General features: G+C 50.5%; 6 protein-coding genes across 6 annotated transcripts; 5 read left to right on the forward strand and 1 right to left on the reverse strand.

Moving 5' to 3' along the window:
* Positions 1–1,387: 1,387 nt before the first annotated feature.
* On the forward strand, positions 1,388–3,880 carry STEHIDRAFT_157854 (kinase-like protein; the record flags this gene model as incomplete). Its single annotated transcript, XM_007305263.1, has 6 exons — positions 1,388–1,475; positions 1,559–1,653; positions 1,719–1,739; positions 2,127–2,208; positions 2,420–2,530; positions 2,583–3,880. The coding sequence occupies 6 exons, from the start codon at positions 1,388–1,390 to the stop codon at positions 3,878–3,880; spliced, it is 1,695 nt and encodes a 564-aa protein (XP_007305325.1).
* A 2,105-nt stretch (positions 3,881–5,985) lies between these two features.
* On the forward strand, positions 5,986–7,577 carry STEHIDRAFT_169244 (uncharacterized protein; the record flags this gene model as incomplete). Its single annotated transcript, XM_007305264.1, has 2 exons — positions 5,986–6,164; positions 6,225–7,577. The coding sequence occupies 2 exons, from the start codon at positions 5,986–5,988 to the stop codon at positions 7,156–7,158; spliced, it is 1,113 nt and encodes a 370-aa protein (XP_007305326.1). The 3' UTR covers positions 7,159–7,577.
* An 892-nt stretch (positions 7,578–8,469) lies between these two features.
* On the forward strand, positions 8,470–9,199 carry STEHIDRAFT_122248 (uncharacterized protein). Its single transcript, XM_007305265.1, has 3 exons — positions 8,470–8,638; positions 8,723–8,898; positions 8,992–9,199. Exons 1-2 carry the CDS (start codon positions 8,548–8,550, stop codon positions 8,869–8,871), a joined length of 240 nt encoding a protein of 79 aa, XP_007305327.1. The 5' UTR covers positions 8,470–8,547; the 3' UTR covers positions 8,872–8,898; positions 8,992–9,199.
* A 1,807-nt stretch (positions 9,200–11,006) lies between these two features.
* STEHIDRAFT_131905 (FMN-linked oxidoreductase) lies at positions 11,007–12,359 on the forward strand (the record flags this gene model as incomplete). The annotated part of the gene is made up of 4 exons (XM_007305266.1): positions 11,007–11,264; positions 11,350–11,788; positions 11,864–12,147; positions 12,240–12,359. The coding sequence occupies 4 exons, from the start codon at positions 11,007–11,009 to the stop codon at positions 12,357–12,359; spliced, it is 1,101 nt and encodes a 366-aa protein (XP_007305328.1).
* A 1,222-nt stretch (positions 12,360–13,581) lies between these two features.
* STEHIDRAFT_111834 (uncharacterized protein) lies at positions 13,582–15,493 on the forward strand (the record flags this gene model as incomplete). Its single annotated transcript, XM_007305267.1, has 12 exons — positions 13,582–13,631; positions 13,750–13,769; positions 14,028–14,087; positions 14,142–14,174; positions 14,242–14,341; positions 14,462–14,520; positions 14,582–14,620; positions 14,685–14,729; positions 14,822–14,907; positions 14,971–14,996; positions 15,100–15,223; positions 15,380–15,493. The coding sequence occupies 12 exons, from the start codon at positions 13,582–13,584 to the stop codon at positions 15,491–15,493; spliced, it is 756 nt and encodes a 251-aa protein (XP_007305329.1).
* Positions 15,494–17,273: 1,780 nt separating this feature from the next.
* STEHIDRAFT_169245 (uncharacterized protein) lies at positions 17,274–19,940 on the reverse strand. The gene is made up of 4 exons (XM_007305268.1): positions 19,410–19,940; positions 18,695–19,282; positions 17,384–18,199; positions 17,274–17,314 (listed from the first exon to the last, which is right to left on the reverse strand). Exons 1-3 carry the CDS (start codon positions 19,680–19,682, stop codon positions 17,687–17,689), a joined length of 1,374 nt encoding a protein of 457 aa, XP_007305330.1. The 5' UTR covers positions 19,683–19,940; the 3' UTR covers positions 17,274–17,314; positions 17,384–17,686.
* Positions 19,941–19,969: the final 29 nt, after the last annotated feature.

The raw sequence follows: 19,969 nt of genomic DNA on the forward strand, positions 1-19,969 counted from the left end.
GACTGTAGCGTGAGATGAACAGCAATATGACGAGTAGTATGGTGTGCGCGAGGAAGGGTTCGTGTCATGGACACACGACGCGTTCGGTCACATGTGTCGTGAAACGGAGCATGTGCCGTTCCCACGCCGTCACCATGTCACCGATGGGGCCTCCTCTCTACGAAATTCACCAGACGTTAGAGGGGTGCGATTCCCAACTTTCTGACTTTCAATTTTCCACGTGTTTTTTTCACTCCGCAGATTTTCAGCCACTCAGCCTTGTTCCCGGTTCCCTCCCGTCCTCTCACTCAGCGCCTGGAGAGAGCACCCCTCTAACGGCTGGTTTCGAGACTATTTCTTTGCTACCTTTCGACAAAACCGCTCTGCCACTGAAAAATCTCCATAGGTATCTCTCGTCTGGTCGTCCAGCCCTCGCCGAAGAACGTTCCTAACCACCGCCGACGCACCGAAACCTCCATCTGCCCTCTGTCTTCGTCCTCCCGGTCTCCTTTCCGACGTGAACACACCTCTAGCCTAGCCAAAGCTCACTTTGGAAACCTTACCTTAGCGTTCTCTTCAATATACCGACGGCTAGCTCGAAACTCATGTCCTCTAGGCTCTCTCTCGTATTCCCATAAGCGCCTCCTACCATACCCTCCCGAATTCTTTGTCATTGTGCATTGCAGGAGTTATTTTTCTCCGAGTTTAGGGTTCCATAAACGTTGTCACTATGCAGGAGATTTCCTTGATCTTTAATCGTTGCTCAGCTTCGTCTTCGTCTTGGTTTCCTCTTCCTCAGCCTGGAAAATGATGCAGGGAGCGGAGCGCCCTAAAGTCACATTCCTTTTACTCTCAAACCAGAAAGGACTCGTGAGCTGTACAGAGCAAAACTAGCCATGCTAAGTACACAGTGTCGGCTTTGCGGCCAGCTCGAAAGCCGAGATCGTGCCTACTAGCAGTGTCGAGCTTCACTCAAGCTAAACTCCTCGCAACATGAAGTACGCGCTCCACCATTTTGTCAGTGACGGCGTGTATGGCTTCATTTCATCCTTGTTTCATGTCGACCACGCATAGCTTGTGGCAGGTCACAGGTGAAGAAGGAGGTGCATCGACATCTCTTGGACTTCACGATGTACTCCAGTAAGTGCACGAGCTACTAATAACTATAGCCGCCATGGTCATTCATGACATGCCCAGTACTCCCTTGAAAAAGGCCGCCAGAAAGGACCGTCCTGCCAAGGAAGCATCTGCTCACCTTATTCATCCAACGCCGAGACCATGCCGTTGCCCAGCGAGAAACAAAGTATAAAACCTCGCACTGTGTACGAGCAGACGTCATCCCATCGTCTTCAAATAACGATATCGTCTCCAGTCATCCCAGTTCATACCAACTGTGCGAAACTTAGACATGCAGTTCTCCTACCTCCTTTGCACCTTCGCGTCCATCGTCCTGCTCGCGGGTACGACGAAGGCTCAGGGCCTCTCACTTGATCCATGTCAGTCTCGCCTTTTTTCCCCTAGCGATAGCATTTTTATAGAAGTACTGACATAAATGCACTCACTTCACTGACATCCACAGACACCGCCTGCGCCGGACTGAACCAAGGCGACCAATGCTTCTACCTCCATGCGAATCGACGGAACCACTCAGCTGTGATGCACTTCTTGGGGGATGTACGTTCCAGTCTGCTTTTATTCTTGAGATTTTTACCGATAACTGACTAATCCTACTACTGAAGTCTGCGAGTTCGATGCTAATGGTACTTTGTACTGTGATACGATGATTCAAGCCTGAGCGTGAATCACGTAGAACTGAGGACGTGTGTGGGTAGCGTGGAGGGCTTGTTTCATGTGGTCGTAAGTGTACTCATGATTTGTAGAAATCCATGCTCTTACTGACGCAGACGGTCGTCATTTTTGTAGGAGATCGATAGCGATATATATCGAACTACTGACGTACCGGCGTGAAATATCATGTTAACCTCTCTTTCCATGAATGCGGAGTCTATCTCACATATAATCGTTTTGTTTAACTCGCGACCGTGGCATATGCATGCGACGGAAGGGAACCATAAATCGTTTAAGTAGTACCGTGAAAGATTCGGATAATGTTGCCAGTTGTGGTGGGTGCGCTCACCTTTCGTCAGCCATCACCCTCCATGGCATTCGTACCTTCTTTGAATCCTTTACGTTTAATCCCGGTAGATTTTATCCTGACGCAACAGAAAGGTATGTGCTCACGCAGTCGCGATCTTCAATATCGTATTCTTCAAATCAAATGGTGCACAACGTTCGAGTATATGATCATGGGATGCAGAAGGTGAGTGAGAGAAATTGAAGAGATAAGTCGGCTGCTGTCGCGTATGGCGCCTTCCAGCCGTTGATTGGCTCGGTGGAGGCTTCCGAATCCTAACAAGGACAATTCCTTGCCATACCGCAGTAGCGCACGCCAGGGTTACGCAGCTGCTCCGTTCCTTGCCCGACACCATCTCCACTTCTGTAGAGCGTATGCAAACCCCAATGGCTCCGACAAGCCTTGAGCTAGCCATCCGTAAGTGTGAAGGCCTCTTCGTTAACAGATTTGCTGACATGACGCTACATAGGGCTAGGTAACCCGCCACCCAAATCGACCCACTCCGACGCGACTACTAGTACAACACGCTGGTCTGGCTTACACGTCATTAGCTCCGACGAAACTTCGTGGGGGACCGGATCTACCATCTACGGATACCAACTCGACCCGTCCAAATTCGACACCGGGTTTCTCATCGTCGTGAACTACGAAAGGAATACGGAGGAGCCAGATTGCCTCGAGAACGAAATCCTCGACAGCGATCTTCAGATGGTGTTTCCTCCCATCATGCTCTTCGAACAGTTCGTTCGAGATGCTCATCTCACCGATTACGTCACCCAAGTCATCTATAAGACAGTCAACAGCCTCCCGACTTTCACACTCGACACGTCCAGCCTTCCACCATATCCACCATTTCCTCAGGGGTTTGATCTCCCCGTTGTCCCTATATCATCCCTTCGCCGTGATCCAGATAGAGATGGTCACCCATTTGTCGAGCCAGTTTTTCTTGGAGGCAACACATACGCCTTTAAACATCACGGGGATACTCCCGTGGAGAGACAAACGATCCTTCAATCCGACACTACCGACAACGCCTTGATCCAAGAGCTCACATTCCTCTCACGCTTCGACTCGCCCTTCATTATCAAACCACTCTCCCTCGTCTCTGACGAAGAACTATTTCGCGGCTTCTTGATGCCGTTCGCGCCTGCGGGGTCCTTGTCGCAGGTCTTCCATGATCTACGCAGACGAGAGGGAGGCACCGACGACGACTGGGGACCTCCCAGCTTGCCAAGTCAAACGGCCGGATCGATCGTCGATCGCGCATCCGGACGGTTCCCTCTCACGAATCGTACGAAACGCATACCGTGGGAAGTCAAGCAGTCCTGGGCGCTCGACTTCGTCCATGGTGTCATCATCCTCCACCGGATTCCCTCCTTCTGCGGCGACTTGAAGCTGGATAACACGCTCGTTCTACCGGACGGCCACCTCTGTCTCATCGATGTGGCACACCAGCGAGGTTGGACAGAGCCCTACCTCCCTCCTGAGATGGACCTACGGCTAGGTCGCCCCGAGTTGACCGCTCCACGAGACGTGTTTGCGATGGGTCTTGTCCTTTGGGCCCTTTCCGAGGAGGTCGAGGAATTTGAAAGGGACGATGTGACCGCGCCGCCGCAGATGATATGGACGGATGTCAGAGATTCTCCACCGATGTGGTACAAAGCCTTGGTCGAGGAATGTGTACGCCCGGACCCCGCAGAACGTCCCTCCGCGGATACTGTGCTCGCTCGCCTCACCGCTGATATGCATGTTGACCCACTCAATTAAGTAATAGGTCAGTTCGGAGCTCTATCGTCTTCATTCAAGCTGACATCTCTCATCTACAGGAGATGGACTGCGTGTGAGCTCTATGAATAGGAGCAAGTGGGGATGGTGGAGGCGGTGGAGTATGTCTTGAGGTGGACGAGTCTACCTGGAGAGGCTCGTAAGTTGTACTGCATGAAAGAGTCGAACGGCCTCACCCTTTCCGAAGAGTCCGCTTCCATTTTGAACAACTTTGATACACGCAACAGCGCGAATAGCACGTCAGTTTCTCCGTTTTCGGCGATATTACTCTCTTCATAGAGAATGCGGTCGGTGTAGTAATTGCATAGGGCTTGAGCCATTACTGAGTGGGTGGGTTCGACGGGAAGGACGCCTTTCGAGACTGACTCGTCGTCTGCTTCGATGAGGAAACAGGAGGACTTATAATGCGGCCATATTATTGAAAGAAGGAGCTACGTGTGCATGTTTCACTACGCAGAATGTACCAGTATGGTAAATACAAAGCATGACCATCGCTCCGCTCCGATATACTCGGTCAAGGGTGGCATAAAATCATGGTCCAACCTCGTATGATTATAACGGAGAGGTACTAATGGACACTGCATGGGTCAATGTGCTTCGTTCACGAGAGTGCATGGGCCTTCGGTCAAGTCGTCTGACTTTGAGACCGGTGAAGGGGCGGTCATAAATCTCCCTTTTCTTCCTCTCCACCACATCATACGCTCCACGTCACCTCCCTTTTGCGCCCAACGGTGCAGGAGAAGATCTCCTCCCCTAACGCCAATGGTTGACGCATCCGAATGAAGTTGGAGTGCATGGCAAATCTAGATGCACGGATACGACAACCTTGGCAATGGCCGAAGCGTAAAGGGTCTGGGTGAATAACCTGCCAGGTTACCACGATCATTACAATAGCACTAACGTGCGTCTTTAGATATCGCAGGGCAATGACGACGATCCAAACAGATCCAAAAAAGGCGCACAGATCTTTAATAGTAAAGAGATGCATATTATGGACTTGAATGCGACAACCCTTCCGTTTTTCGAACACTCACCGGATACCCGAAGACTATGTATTCAGACAAAAGCCTGCATATATGCTGAGATTGAGATTGAGTAAGAGGTATAGCGAGGAGGGAATCTAAATGGAGAGAGCACGTACGAGACAGTGACTTTGAAGACCCACGAGTGAGTACACGCTCTGCTGGGACAAAGCTATCTGCGTTATAAGAGGGTTAATAGCTACTCATAGGCCTTCGCGGACTCCGTTCTCTGGATTTCACCTATTCGGATTAGTTGCGATAGCGGTGAAGAGGACGCACTTAGTAGTCGTCGCCCATCTATAAACATACCAGGCACCATTACCTCTAATAGTCGTGATGCTACTTCAATCTCGACTCCCCAAGCCGTAAAACCCGGTGGAAGCAAAGCCCAAATGTCCAGAAACCCTCTCGCACCTCCAAAACCTCACAGAGACTCGTTCTCCTCCAATCTGATCCGCAAAAAAAAACATTTTTCCGGCCATGAATGAAGACGAGCATGGATACGAGGTGCACGCGGATCGAACATAAGAGCGCGGAAGAGCAGATGAGCAAGAGCGAGAGGCGGAGCCGGATACTGTAGTTTTTCGACCGTAGGTTCGTCACGCATCGCGCAGGGTGCGTCGGCGAACCTATTTGGCCAACTCGTCACGCTCATTCTTGAGTTCACGAACAAGGAATCGTGACCAATATGCACCGAAAATAGACAAAAATTCAATTTCGAGCCTAAATGCGAACAATTTTAGTGGTTCGTCACCCGTGGCCCACACAGACGAACCGTGGCCGGGGAGGGGAGAGAGATGAATGCCAAGCGGACAGAAAACACGAGGTCGACCGTCGGATGAGCTTGAGATCGGATGTTCCCGCGTCGATCTCTCCAACCGGCGGATTTGCTTGGCATCAGGCACCGGCGTCTCCCAATATTGAGCATGTTGACTCGGACGGGAACGACCATCACAAACAAAAACTCACTCTTGGCCATGTGTCCTCCATCTTTTCTCTATCTTCCTTGTCAACCACGACGAGCATCGTCGACAGGCTAGACATTAGCCTTCCTTTGGCACCACCATGGCGTCTCCTGTTGTCGAAAAGCTTCGGAACGTCGTTCGAAACTCGGACCCTCGATGGGGCGCGAAGCATTTTCTCATTATTGTGGGACTGCAGGGCCTGTTTCTCCTCGCTCTTCTGTTCGTAAATGCTCGGTACTGGGACATACAAGGCTTTTCAGGACAGTACTGGTTCACCAGGTAGGTTGTAATTCTCGCTCCTCCTTATAAATTGAATTATCATTCACACTCGACCAAAAGTCTCTGCATATTCGGCCTCACAGGCCTCTCCTTCCTCATCCTCCTCCTCGAACTCGCCCTTTTCTTCTCCCGACATTTCCCCGTCGGCCTCGCCATCTTTTTCAACACGCTCTTCACCATCCTCTGGGTCGTCCTCATCCTCTTCTACTGGCTCGCCCAATCGAACGGCATCTGGGCGCTTTCCGACCCAGAATACACCGAAATCTGCGCCGACCCCGCCGCCTTCCTCTCTGCGTTCAACTCTACGCACTCCGCGTCCTATTCCGATGAATACGGATATTCATCCGATCCGCTGTCCGAATACGACGACTCCAACCTAACAGACCCACACGGCTCCATCCTCACCCAACTCCAGCACACCTGCGAAGGCGCACGTCTCTCCGTCTCCTGGTTCCCGCTCATCCTCATCATCCTCGTTCTCATTTTCTATTTGTCGATATTGAGTTGTGTGACGTGTTCGAGGAATAGGACGAGGAGGAGGTGGACGAAGTTCGTCAGTCGCAATCCGGGCTATGCGGTCGTGGCTCCTCCGCCTGCTGGTGCTAGTTCGGTGAATATCGCGGAGTTGAGGGAACATAGCGGAGGTGGAGGTGTTGGTGGTGGTATGGGCGCAGGTGCGGGGAGGGAAGTGGTGGAAGGAGAGACGGTGCTGAGGGATGGCGTGGCGTATAGGTGGGCGCTTGTGCCGACGGCTGGTGTTGTCGGACAGGGCCAGGGGGGTGGTGGTTCCGAGGATATGCAGATGGCTGAACGCAGACGAGATCGAGACATGGGAGAACTCCAACCTCAAACCGTCGCTGGCCCGCAGGAGGCGGAGGGGTTGGTCATTGGGAGGGCTGCGACACCGCTACGGGAGACCTTCGAGGATCACAGTGGTGGTACGAATATTCAGAGTCGCGGTGAATCGGAGGAGGGAATCGCGGTTGTGAGGTGATTAGGATCTTGGTTGTTTGGTTGTTGTTATCTTTGGGATATTCATGGTGACGTCGGAGGTGAAATATATGGACTCTGTGGGTGTACCTTCTTTTCTAGAATTTCAAGGTGATATAGTCGTTCGTTCATCCCTGTTTTTATCTTTATGGACAGATACCTTATTCATGGTGTTGTATACCCTGCGTCTTTCGAACGGATTGTATGTCCTGCGCATATAAGTATGCTTCGTCTTTAGTGATTGACCTCTGCGATCTGAGTCCTTGCAATAGCGATGGTTGTCCATTCACTTCTTCACCGTCTTCTCCCATCTCTCTACTTCACCTCTCCATGTCATGGCCACCTCTTACGGCGACATTGTACTTCCCGTCATGCTCAGCCGCCCGCCCACGGCTTCTGACGGCGTTCATGGAACATGTTAACGACCACTTTCTGTTCTGCTCAGAATCGTGTTGAAAGATATCGTTGCGTTATATGGGCACGAGCTCTTAATGCGGCCGCCGGTCGGACTTGGATGTCATTCGTCCTCCTCATCTTTGAAGCTGTAGGTGCTTTGCCCATATCCCCAACTGTTCGTGCAAACTTCTGCTCTGCAATCCGTTTGAGCGGATGACTTCACTGTCAGCGATGAGTACAAACGCTGTACATTCAGGACGTCATAACATATGCGCGTTTGGTGCTGCGTGTTCGTACCGTCCGGGAGATGAGGCAGGCCCTCGTACGAGGGTAGATTATTTCAATGATGCCCATCATTGATAAACACGCTTCAAGTGACGTCTTTGGAACTTCCACTAGCTTCCTAGCTCTTGCCGCGCACACTCTTCCCGTCACGGTCTTCATGAAACACATCCTATTTCTGAGGGGTAGCTTCGGGCCTTCCGAACTGATGTTTTCGACGACAATGAGCGATTCGGAGGACGGAGACCGTTTGTCATAAATATAAATCGAGGCTACGATGTGATCGTTTCGTCTGGAGCAAAGACTTACCCCAGATAGGACCGCAAACCCCTTTGATTCTATGCGCACACATGTTACTGCAGTGCATTGTGGAGAAGAGCCTCAAATAGGGGCCAGCAGCTGCGAGCAGTGATTGTGGTTTCGGAGGAATCAAAAGATCAGCGCACGCCTGGTCTATTTCTCCATGGACTACACACCAATGATCCGTGATCGGGCTATGTAAGAGTCGGACTTACACCTGACTATGAAGTTTACTTACTGAGTGCACATTGCAGCACCGGGTCACTGAGCAAGGGCACAAACAGTTAATTGCACAAGTACTTATATAAGGTCATCTCACCGAACGACCAGGCTCCATCGAACTTCAGCTCCTCTGCCTCGTTCACTACGTACGATCACACACCACCGACTCCTCAGCTCGATTCAGATAGTGACCATGAAACTCCTCACTTTAACCTCCCTTTTCGCACTCACAAGTCTTGTCTCTGCCCAAGGCAGCGCCGGTTCAACCTGCAACCCCGGGCCCAGTCAGTCTTCTCTCTCCCTTACAACTTAATCCGTCAATTCGAACAAGCTATAACTGACCTGACGATTCGCTACTATTACTCTAGGTGCCTACATCTGTCAAGCCGTGTCGTCCTTCGACAACGGGAACGCATTTGTGCTCGTTTGTAGTGCGAGCGGCGTGTGGGAGCTTTCTGCGGAGTGTGCGTGTCCGAGCTGTTGTGAGGATACGGATAGTGGGGCGTATTGTACCTAGGCTGGGGAAGGACCGGAGGGATATGGGGTAAGTGGTGTTTTGTTCGGTCGTGGTGCTACTCTGTCTGATGGTCGTATGTCGGGTTTTCTCCGTTATTCGTTTCTGTTTGTACTTCAACAGTTCATGTTCGCCCGATTTGGGTTGACAAGAAGTGACGGACTTTGGCTGCCTCGCAGTACAGTGAACGAAAGTGTACATCAGCGTGATATGTATGTGCCTGCTAACACAAACCAGTATCGACTAGTGCGAAAGCATTGCAACTAGTAAACAAACTCCATCATAACATGGACCAATAATCCCAAGTTCTGAACCGATCATCAGGAAGGTACATGACGAAATCAGCCTTGTACTGACACCCGTGCCTCCTCTTCCGAGCCGGACAACTCGAGCCACATCCACTTCTCCCCCATCTTGGCCATGCGGCCCATCTTCATATCCATCGCCTGGAGATCAGACCCTCCTCCACGCGTTCTTTGAGCTCTCCCAGCCAACACGGATACGTATACATGCCGAGGTCCTCTCCTTGGTGTGCCCCGGGGAGGGCATTCTTCAACAAGCTTATGAGGCCTATCTGCGAGAGGGTGTAGTGGAACGTCATAGGCTGAATCTGTGGGGCGTCTATGTGTGCACCAAATGAGAATGCCGCATATGTCATTCGGTGATGTAGTGACTTGTGAGTCGTGACGACACCGCGGCCCGAAACCGCGCTACCTCTCGTGGCGTGAAGGACAATCTGGTCCGCGTCTCGTCATCGAGTTCATCGAGGACGCAGAACCGGGCGGAATGAATGCGAAAAGCAGTACTTGGGTCGTCCGAGTCTTCCGAATCAGCGCGGGGAGAGAAAATGTACGAACAAGCCACACAATCAACATATGGAAGAGAGCCCCGTCGAAGTTGGCCCGGGCCCCGTCGGTTGGAGTTGTCGCCACGTCGGCGAGTTGTTTGTTCCACGCAAGTTCCACGGAAACCGAGGGTGAGGAGTCATCTTATGGTACTGAGGGAATCGCGGGAGCAAAGAGCAGCACAGACAGAAGATATTCGTAAACTTACAAGCCGTCTAGAATACTTGATGACTTGGGGCAAGTTGGGGGTCGCGTCCGAGTCTGCCCGAGTCGCGAGCTCTCACGCGGCACAGCAACTTTACACTCCGAAAGTCGCCGGTACAATTCAGTTCGGCAGATGCCATGGGACGTGCGGCTTTTCTTATGTTTTTCTTTGTGAACTTCGGCCTACTACGACTGACGTTCGACAACGCTGCTTATCCACTGAGTCTCTTCGCTGCTATCTCTTGAAGGCCTGCATAATGAAGTTACGAGGATCATGGTATAAATATGGGCTAACACATCGTGTTTATCGATAGATCTATATCGTGATATGTACGATGGTCAATGATGACTCTTGACCAGGCAATCCTGCTCCGCTTTCCTCGGGAATGGACTGCGGAGAACCACAAACTGAAGACTAAGAGCTCAGGGAGATGCTTGATGAGATGAACTCGCACAATTCTACCAAGATTTGGACGGTACGTACGTGACTGTTGACTCAACCGTCTTCACCTTCAAGTCCATCTTCCCCTCGTCCTTTGCCCTCGTGTGTATGTGTCTCTCGGCTTTGTCGATCTAACAGCGTCCCTAAAGAGAGTACAAGGTCTCGTCTTTGGAAACATCTGACGTTCGTCTCTAGCGCACCGCAAAGAGGTGTCCATGTGCTATTTTTAGACTCATGTAACAGCGCTCTAAACAGGGGCTCTGATTTAGATGAGTCGTAGTGACTGCTTTGTACTGTCGTCTCCCGGTATTTTTTCACTCGATACATCGTCAAGTTGCCTTAGCTCGTGATACTCACAACATAGATAGCAGAAGTGACGTGCGTGCGGGACCGAGGACGTCTTATTATAGCCTATGAGTCGTCCTTCAACTGAACTTGAACTGGACGGGTATCCCTGAAAGTACACAGTATTCGTGTTTCTTGACCCACATCAATCACGTCTCCGATTAATTTTGAGCTAAATTTAGAATGTCTATCGCGCCCATTGATCAATTCTCATTAACATCCGCTCGATAAAAGAAACACATCAGGTCTGTGGTTTCTACAGTACAACCCGTTCGCCGTCTCACAACGCCTCTAACCACATCATGCATCCTGCCCTCTTTCAACCAATTCAACTCGGTAACATCACGCTCGCTCATCGCGTCGCTCTCTCACCAGTCACTCGATTCCGCTCCGATTCTTCTGGAGTCCATTCTAGCGGTCATGGCCTGACATACTACACACAGCGCTCCTCACCCGGTGGGCTCCTGATCACTGAAGCTACGCTTGTCCATCCAAGGGGCGGAGGGAGGACTCACATGCCTGGAATTACGACCGAGGCTCAGATCAGTGCTTGGAAGAAGGTTCGTCTCGACTTCTCTGCGCGTTTTTCCAACATGACTGCTCACCTATTTTCGCCAATCGTCGCTTTGGCTTACTTGCGTTTAGATCGTCGACAGCGTACATGCCAAAGGCGGCTACATCTTCATGCAAATCGGGGCGATAGGTCGTCAAGCGGACCCTGCAGTTCTGAGTTCCATAGACCCCTCTTGGGACGTCATCGCCGCTTCGCCTTACCCTAATCTCCACATCGGTAATACACCGCGCGAGATCACCATCCCTGAAATCAAACAGTTCGTCTCCTTCTACGCCCAAGCGGCCCACAACGCGGTACATCTCGCCGGCTTCGATGGCGTCGAGATCCACGGTGGCAACGGCTGGCTGATCGACACGTTCTTGAAGAAGGTGTCGAATTGGAGAACGGACGAGTACGGCGGGAGCGCGGAGGCGAGATGTCGTTTAGCGTTGGAGGTTATCGAGGCGGTGGTGAAGGCGGTTGGAGAGAAGAAGACCGCGTTCAGAATAAGTCCTTTTTTCACGTCATTCCGTGAGTATTCCCTTCCTTCTGATTAGCTCTTCTATGATCTCACACCGAGTAATTGCTGTTATATTTTCCCTTTAGAGATGGCCGAAAAGGATCCCGTACCAACGTACACTCACCTTATATCCGAAATCCGCACGCTTTACCCCAACCTGGCCTATCTCCACTCGACAGAACCCTACACTGTTAGCCCTACCGGAATTTCTTCGTCTCTACCCCACGACATCGGAAATGACTTTATTCGAGAGCTCTGGGGCCCGAGGCCATTCGTTATCGACGGTGGCTTCAAGCAGGATACGGCGCTCTCGAATGCCGAGAAGCATGCCTGGGATGTAGTAGCGTTCGGGAGGTTCTTTATCGCGAATGTGAGTGACTGTTTCCTTCTTTCTTGCGAGCATCGGTCCCATTGTTGATCGCGTACGTCGTTCAATTTTGACCAATTTTCATCTTTTTTTAGCCAGATCTCCCGTACAGGATCGAGAAAAGCATATCGTTCAACCAGTACGACCGGTCGACATTCTATACTCCCGAGAGTCCCGTTGGATATATCGACTACCCTTTCGCTGATGAGTTGTGATTGAAGGAGTCACCTAACGAAAAGGCTGAGTAACCATATGTTCGGTGAACGAGCTTTGAATAGATCGTCTGTGCGCTCATTATCTTGTATATAGATCATACATCTCGGCTTAGAGTATATTGCAATATATTATTTGAGCTGTAGTGCAGCCGCGCGTATCGGAGAAACAACCCTTCGAATCTCACACATTTCCTTTTCATGAAATTTGGACCTCGACTATGGCATCTGACTTTGCTTCGTCTGTCTCCTCGTACTGTCGATGACCCGGCTCTGAAAAGTGACCTACAAGTGAAAGACTCGCTGTTCGATGATTTCCCCTCACGCTACCAACTCATCATTTTTACCATATGCTTGGAATGCATATCCCACAACACATGCCAACTTTCGTGTAGAGCGTGGATGAGCAGAAATAAATTGAAAGGTGTCGAACGCGGTCCGATCGACTTCCGCGCCAAATTGGCGCGGCCAGATCGTGCTCGTCATCGGCAGCGACGTTGCACCACATTTCTAGTGTCAAGAAAATCCACATACGTCACAGGGTTATAGCAGGGACATTATTCTATGCATGTGTGGAAGCCGACAAAGATCAAAACAGTTAGGGGAGCAGGGTACGGGAGTGAAACAAGTTTTCAGATCCGGGTCATCAAGAGTGGATGACTTCCCGTAGAGAAAAGAGATGTATGTATATTCGGGATTGATTCCACGCAATCGCTGCTCGGAAATGCTCCGAAATGAAGATCGCAGCTCAGTGGTTGGCTGCAGCTGGCTGCCGTCTTCATCTCCGAGCGTTGCCGAACGGTGATGGCGTCGAATAAACATATAATTTTGTCTACGGGAAGTCATCCAGTACTTATTTAGCTGCAGTATCTTCGTGCTGTGGCCACAGCTTTGAACTTGATAGATTGATACTTGATTGAAAGATCTCTCTGCTCAGATCACATTTAACAGCGGAGATACGAATTGGCGTTACAATCGACTGTGGTACCATATTTCGAGGACATCAAGATCGAGATTTATATCATGATGTATGCGATGATCTTTCTTCCCACTCCTGTTTCTGAGACATAACCTGTACCCATTGTTTCGCCCAACGCTTTTATTAGCAACGACCGCATACTTGCAGCAAGATCGTTGATGTAACAATCAAAATTACAGCTTATAAGGCATAGTATCAAGTAGATGGTGCATCTAGTCAAAGGCTGCATCATGTCTCCCTCACACCATGACGGGTCTCTCGACGCTCATACAATTCAGCAGCTTCTCATCATTGTGGTATGTCGATTTCGCCCTGTCTTCTGGATGCTCTCAATATTGAGAGTTCTACAGTCCATTGATGGTGACGAGCTTGGTATTTATATATTGCTACTTAATGTTCTGACAAGCTTTCCAGTGTCTGCAGTCACTCTTCTTGTAAGTACCATCTGAAAACCCGTTATGTATGAGTAAGAATCAGTATCGCTGAGATGGCCATACTTTCAGTTTTATGACTACTCCTTGACCTTATCGAGGGAGGTTCAATTTGTGTGGCGCTCGGAATGGAGCACAGTGAAAGTTCTCTTCCTTCTCGGTCGCTATCTCTCTCTTGTTAATGGAGTGTTAATGATGATAGTTAAGTGTTTTTTTTTCATAACATTGGTTGCCGCCGCAATGACGACAATCGCATAACAGGTTATGGACTGATCAACCCCTCGGAGTATACATGTACTCTGACGAATCGTGCCATTGAAGGTGAGCACCCAATTTAACTGGTATTGTTTCTAATTCTCTCATACGTCTTTGTAGGTGGCCTCATTATAAGTCTCTCTGCCGCGGAGCGTATGTTGTGTCTCATAGTATCACTTACGATTCCAAGTGGTAATACAATCACAAGTGATAATTGTAGTACGAACGTGGGCTCTGTGGCGCAGAGAAAAAAGAGTAGCGATGGGGCTTGCCAGCATATTTATCTCTTTACTACCCCTTGCCATCGTCTATGCGAACAAGTACGTGGCATCAGTTCAATGTAAGTGAACTCTCTCAATACATCGAAGTAGAGATAACACTCCCAGCGCAGACCTCCAGCATAGTTCCCCTCTACCCTACGCACTTCGTGGATGTGTTAGAATTAGCGGAAATAGCGATATCACCATCGTTTTTGCGTGTCTCCTTGGAACAGAGACAAGTACGTAGTCTATTGATCCTCTGACCGTCTACAACATCCTCATGTTTTTTTCTCTGCACAGTCGCTTTTGTACTTACTCTGGCTAAATTGCCATGGAGGTGTGAGTAGAACGGAGTTCATCTACTTTTTTCCAGGTCACCAATCAAAGATGTTTTTCAATTTAGCCGTACCGCTAACAGGCCACCTCATTGCGGTTGTCTATCGAGACGGTGAGCTAGTTCTTCCCTGGCATCGGACGGCTAAACCTGAACATGAATTTAGGGATATTTTACTATGCATGTGTTCTCTGTATGCTACACAGTCATTGCTGATATAGAAAGTAAGGATCTTGCTGATAACACACCAGTGATTTCACTCGTCAACATTGTGACCATTTTGAGGGCCCCAGTAAGTCCTGTCGTATCTGGGGACGCTGGAGCGCCGTATTCATACTGACTATTCAAACTTTAGAACACAGTCTCAAAATGCATCTCTGAGTGCGTATACATTCGCCTTTTACGCAACTTACTGGATTTACCGAAGAGATCTCGAGAGAAATACTTATACTGTCTTGTCATCTTTTTCCACTGCTACATGCAGCCTTCAGTACTTAGCACACACAATACTCGTGTCCAGAGTCGTTCTCCACCTTCGTAAAGCGGGGTCCACAAGGGATGTCGTGCACATCACCGGAACAGGACCCGGAGACATTGAATTTGCCGTTGTCAGTGCAGGTTGAGGAGTCAGGACGTAGTAGAGTCACACTGAAAAGTTCAGAGGGTGGACTACTAGAAAATATATCCTGTTGTACAATGAAACAAGTGCTCAATACAACCGGTCGAATTATTTGATGCAGAGGCTATCCCCCCGTTGATTGCAGAATTTTCTCAAATATGTGTTGGCCAATTCCAATTTGCGAGAAACCCCCGCCACCTACTCTTCATCATATTCCGCAAACGGTATGATATCAACCGATTCCTCAGGAGCGCGATGAATTCTCTACCGAAATAATCAACATTCCGTTGGACAATAGGCCGCTGTGGTGACGGGGAGGACGCTTGGCGTTTATCTCGTATTACGCCACACAGCGATACCTTCGCCCAAGCTCGCATAATATCGAGCGTATTTGTTTTGTCGACATGCGGTACAAAACAGATTTTATTCGATTTGGCTACCTCATAAATGCTCACCCTCGCTGGCCTTTCTATATGAGGAGACCAGGTGGAGAACGAAAGCTGTGAGTACTACAGGTGATCTTCGAAAATGGCCCCAGTCTGCAGAAGGCGTATCAATATTCTATTGCCCCAAGATCCACTATTGCAATGCGTACCTATTCACTCATTCGTTGGGAAAGGTTTGGAATGCAGGGTCCATACCGTTAAGACATCACCCCGTCCTCTCCCTATTCTACACGCCCACATCCCACGCCCTCGCTGCTAGTCTCCATCATTCCACTCTGAACGAGCGAGGTAACATCTCCCACGCGTAGGAACGTCATCATTCCGCACGTACTTGAAATACCTTACTCTCGCTCTACCGCCCGCTCGATCTTACCACTTCGATCCCGCCATCCTGTTGCAATACCGTCTCCGGTAAGATCTCGTCAATCTCACTTCTTAGATACCCGCACCCTCCTATTCGACTCACCTATCCTTTCCTGGCTCTTTTCTTACCGCTTCCTCTCCTAACTGTGCCTCTACTTTCTCTACGCCTCCTTCTCTCGACACTTCCCACAAATCCTCATCAGCACCCTCGTATCCGCCGTACGCGTTTCTCCCTCGCTCGGAATATGAAGAACGGGCGGCGCTGATGAGGAATCCGGCTGTGCATTCCGTTTACCCGTCCGTGCTCGTGGTTGCTCAGAGTCCAGCCCGGATTTTTTCGAGGAGTTTATGTAGTTGTGTTATGGGGTGAATCGTGTGCTGGGCGTTTGGTTCTGGTTGCACGTCTGGATCTGTGTCCGGTGAGCATTACGTGCCCGTGGAGGAGATAGGTTTTCACATTATCATAAGTCGTGGAGAGCTGGGATCGGGAGCGGGAATTCGGCTGTGAAGGATGGCGTGGAAGAAGAACAGAACAGAAATGAGAGATGGAAGTGTAGTGGGTAGATGAATGAGAACCCCAGACAAATCCTACCCAGTCCAAGGTTCGACCCTCCTTTACCAAATTCACATGTTTCTCCTTCACACCAACGCATATGACAACGTCATGACCAACGGCGTTTCGAATGAGGTGAAACTTTGATGCGCGAAGGAGTTCATTTTGGTTGTGGGCGAGGATATGGGTAACGCCACAGGACGAGGAGTTGAAAGCGACGTAGCTGTATTTCCGGTGGAGGATGAATGAGAGCTGTAAGGACAACTCTGTGTTCAATTCCACCGGATCTGATTGAGCGAACAAAGTTGGGCACACCTTTTCAATACTCTCGTGGAACGACGTCCTCGGATACATCACCTTGAGCTGGCCAAGAACGGAGGGGTGTGGATTAGGAGACGAGATGAAAAGAACGGATGATGGGCCATCGTGAAAAGGTTATTTGAGGGTAAAAAGCATTCTAGTAGAGGAAGGGTGAGCGTCGCGTCCGGAAGCGATCCATATTTGAGGATATGATCCCAGAAAGGCATGAGGACGACCATAGTAAGTGCCTTTGAAGCGAACGAGTTCCTATGGACATCATTCCAGGTGGAAGATAGCTGAGAGTGCCACAGGTGCATATAATACTTATTCTTCGGGGATGGTCCAAGTTGCCGGGGATATATCGATATCCTGTTTGGTCAAGATTATTATTGTTTATAAAATGAGGGTATTTATCAATCTGCTCAAGAAATTTTCGAATGTCAGGGTTCAACGGTAAGGATTGGAGTCAGAGAGCAAAGAAACGCACCGTAGATACGCATACCATGCATAGACATCACCCCATACATCCCTCACCCTCACTAATAGTCTCCAACATTCCACTTCCATGAAAACGTCCTCATTCCCCATCCGCATATACGTGACACGCCCTACTCTCGCTATCGCGCCCGCTCGATCTCGACACTTCCACCCCGCCATCCTTTCGCAACGCCGTCTCCGCGGAAAGCCCGCCGATTCCACAGATCCCCGCACCCTCCCATCCGTCGTACGTACCCCCCTCCCAACTCATCCTCTACTAATGCTTCTTTTCCCAGCTCTGCCTCCACTGCCTCTACACCTCCTTACCTAGACTCCTCGCCACCAACCTCATCAATGCCCTCGCATCCGCCGCGCGCGTTTCTTCTTCGCTCGGGATATGGAGAAGGGGCGGCGCTAATGAGGGGTCACGACGCGCGTTCCGTCTCCGCGCCTGCGCTCGTCGTTGTGTAGGATTTGGCCAGGATTTCTTGGAGGAGTTTGTGGGGGCGTTTTGTGGTGGATTGTTGGATTGGGTGCTGGGTGTTGGCTGGACGTTTGGCTGGATGTTCGGTGGAGCCCCTTGCCCGTCACCGCTCCTGCTCCCGCTCCGTTCAATACCACCACGACTCTCACCGGACCCAGCTTCTCGTTCGATCCCATGCTCGCGCTGACCGTCATCTTCACCAACATCATCGCTCTGCTCCACCCCGTCGCTTTCCCCCGTGTTCTCTTGTGCTGTCTGGTCGGTCGTGGGCCTCGATCGGGATGCAGGTTTCGGAGAGTGGAGCATTTTGTGCCCGCGGAGGAGGTAGTCTTTGACTTTGTCCTAAGTGGCGGAGAGGGTGGAAGGGGAGCGTGAATTCGGGTGAGATGGATGGGGAGAGAGAAGAGGGGGAGAAGGTCGAGGTGGAGAGGGTAGATGGATGAGATATCAGTATACGACATACAACCGTGATTAGAGAGAGAGAGAAAAGACGACAATAGATGGGACAATAGGGGTAGAAGGCAGATGTGTCTAGAGGGCGGTACGACCTTCTCCTCGTAGGGACTCGAGCATGTTTGACCATCGCATAATCAACGTGTCCGAACGCCCGCGTCAAGCTCGACGGTGAAGTGCTGTATGCGAAGACGACACTTTAGCTAATGTGGCCAGGATTGATGCACGCACGGTTGCGCTATGGAAACCCCGTTGCTTCCACGCCAGCCAACATCTGCTGGCTCCACAAAGAACGAGACATACGTCCCGCAGCGTGCCAGCATCACGTCAAGCATGCACACCGAGAAAGAAAGAGACGAAAAACCCCCGAAGCAGAAAACTCACTTTTAGCTCCCATCCCTCCGGAACAACCTCCACACACCCCGTAAACCTAACAAGGTTATCGAGCGAATGCGGACGCTCTTTGTACGGCCGTTCGAGCTTTTTTTGGTGACCGAGCCATATGGCAGGATTTGGAGGAGACGAAGCGGAAGTGATGGTTGGTGTGGGCGGGTCGGGGGGTGGCTGAGTCGCGGGAGATGCGAGTGATGAGGTAGTCTCGTCTGAAGTAGTTGATGTGAGGGCGGGCGCGAGGGCGGGCGTGAAGGCGGGCGTGAAGGAGGTCCCGGATGATGATTCAATTTCGTCCACATTCTGTCCCTGATCTCGCCCCGTACATTCGCTATTGGTCAATTCCAGTTCGCGGCCAAGGTACCGCTCGTACATCTCCTCTGCTGCGTACGCCAGTACGAGTTCACGGAAAGTGAGGACGGAGACGGGGCTTAGACTCGCGAGTGGAGCTGGAGTTTCTGCGAGTGTTGGTACTTGAGGGATAGGACGAGGTAATGTGAGAGGGGAAAGCTGGCGTGACGCAATGGAGGATAGGTGTACTGAGAGAATGTCGGGCTCGGGTGAGGAGATGTCGACGAGTTGCTGTTCAAGGGGGTATTAGCTTACATCGTCAATGAGAATGGTATGTCTCAGGGGTATAGCCGAGGAGCCTTGCAAAGTTCTCCAGAAAAAGGCATGGAATAGTAGAGAACAACCGGAATAAACGTACTGAAGGATGTGAAGTCCACGTCGACCGACATAGTTTCTCCCTAAAGCCGACCATGTCTTTCACGACGTCCGAGGTCTCGTCTAGCACGTCCATCGGAGCTCTATCACTCGTCTCAACATTTGTTCTTCCTTCCCGTCCGTCGTCTTCCCGTCGAAACCAAAACGCCTTCGCTAAAGCCACACCCCGTACGACCTTCGCGCTCTCTTGCTTATCCGGATCCATAACATCATCCCGCCTCAATACTCCCCAGCCCCGCTTATACAGCCCCTTCATGTATCGATATAACGGATCGTCTCCTAGCAAGGTCGAGAGCGAAGGATCATCCGGACCTCCGAAAGAAGGCAGCGGTTCGAGCGGGTGCCAAGGTTGTATAATACGGAGATTATCATTTTTGTAACCAAATTGACGTCTTCTGCCAGTGTTTATGGTTCTATGATGTGGTCTTTTGGCACCATGGCAGATATGAGACGAAGATGTGAAGGAGGCGAGGCGTAGCGGGTCGGATGCGTGGCTTCGGTTTATAGGTCTCAGGGAAGAGATGACTAGCAGGTTGAAACGAC

Source organism: Stereum hirsutum (genome assembly GCF_000264905.1).
Source record: "Stereum hirsutum FP-91666 SS1 unplaced genomic scaffold STEHIscaffold_9, whole genome shotgun sequence".
Classification (NCBI taxonomy): domain Eukaryota; kingdom Fungi; phylum Basidiomycota; class Agaricomycetes; order Russulales; family Stereaceae; genus Stereum; species Stereum hirsutum.

Coding starts and splice junctions, on each gene's coding strand:
- STEHIDRAFT_122248 (XM_007305265.1), top strand. CDS start 8,548: ATGAAACTCCTCACTTTAACCTCCCTTTTCGCACTCACAAGTCTTGTC. Junction 8,639..8,722: donor AACCTGCAACCCCGGGCCCA/GTCAGTCTTCTC, acceptor CTATTACTCTAG/GTGCCTACATCTGTCAAGCC.
- STEHIDRAFT_169245 (XM_007305268.1), bottom strand. CDS start 19,682: ATGAAGGGGCTGTATAAGCGGGGCTGGGGAGTATTGAGGCGGGATGAT. Junction 19,283..19,409: donor CGTGGACTTCACATCCTTCA/GTACGTTTATTC, acceptor CCCCTTGAACAG/CAACTCGTCGACATCTCCTC. Junction 18,200..18,694: donor CGGAGGGATGGGAGCTAAAA/GTGAGTTTTCTG, acceptor TCCGCCACTTAG/GACAAAGTCAAAGACTACCT.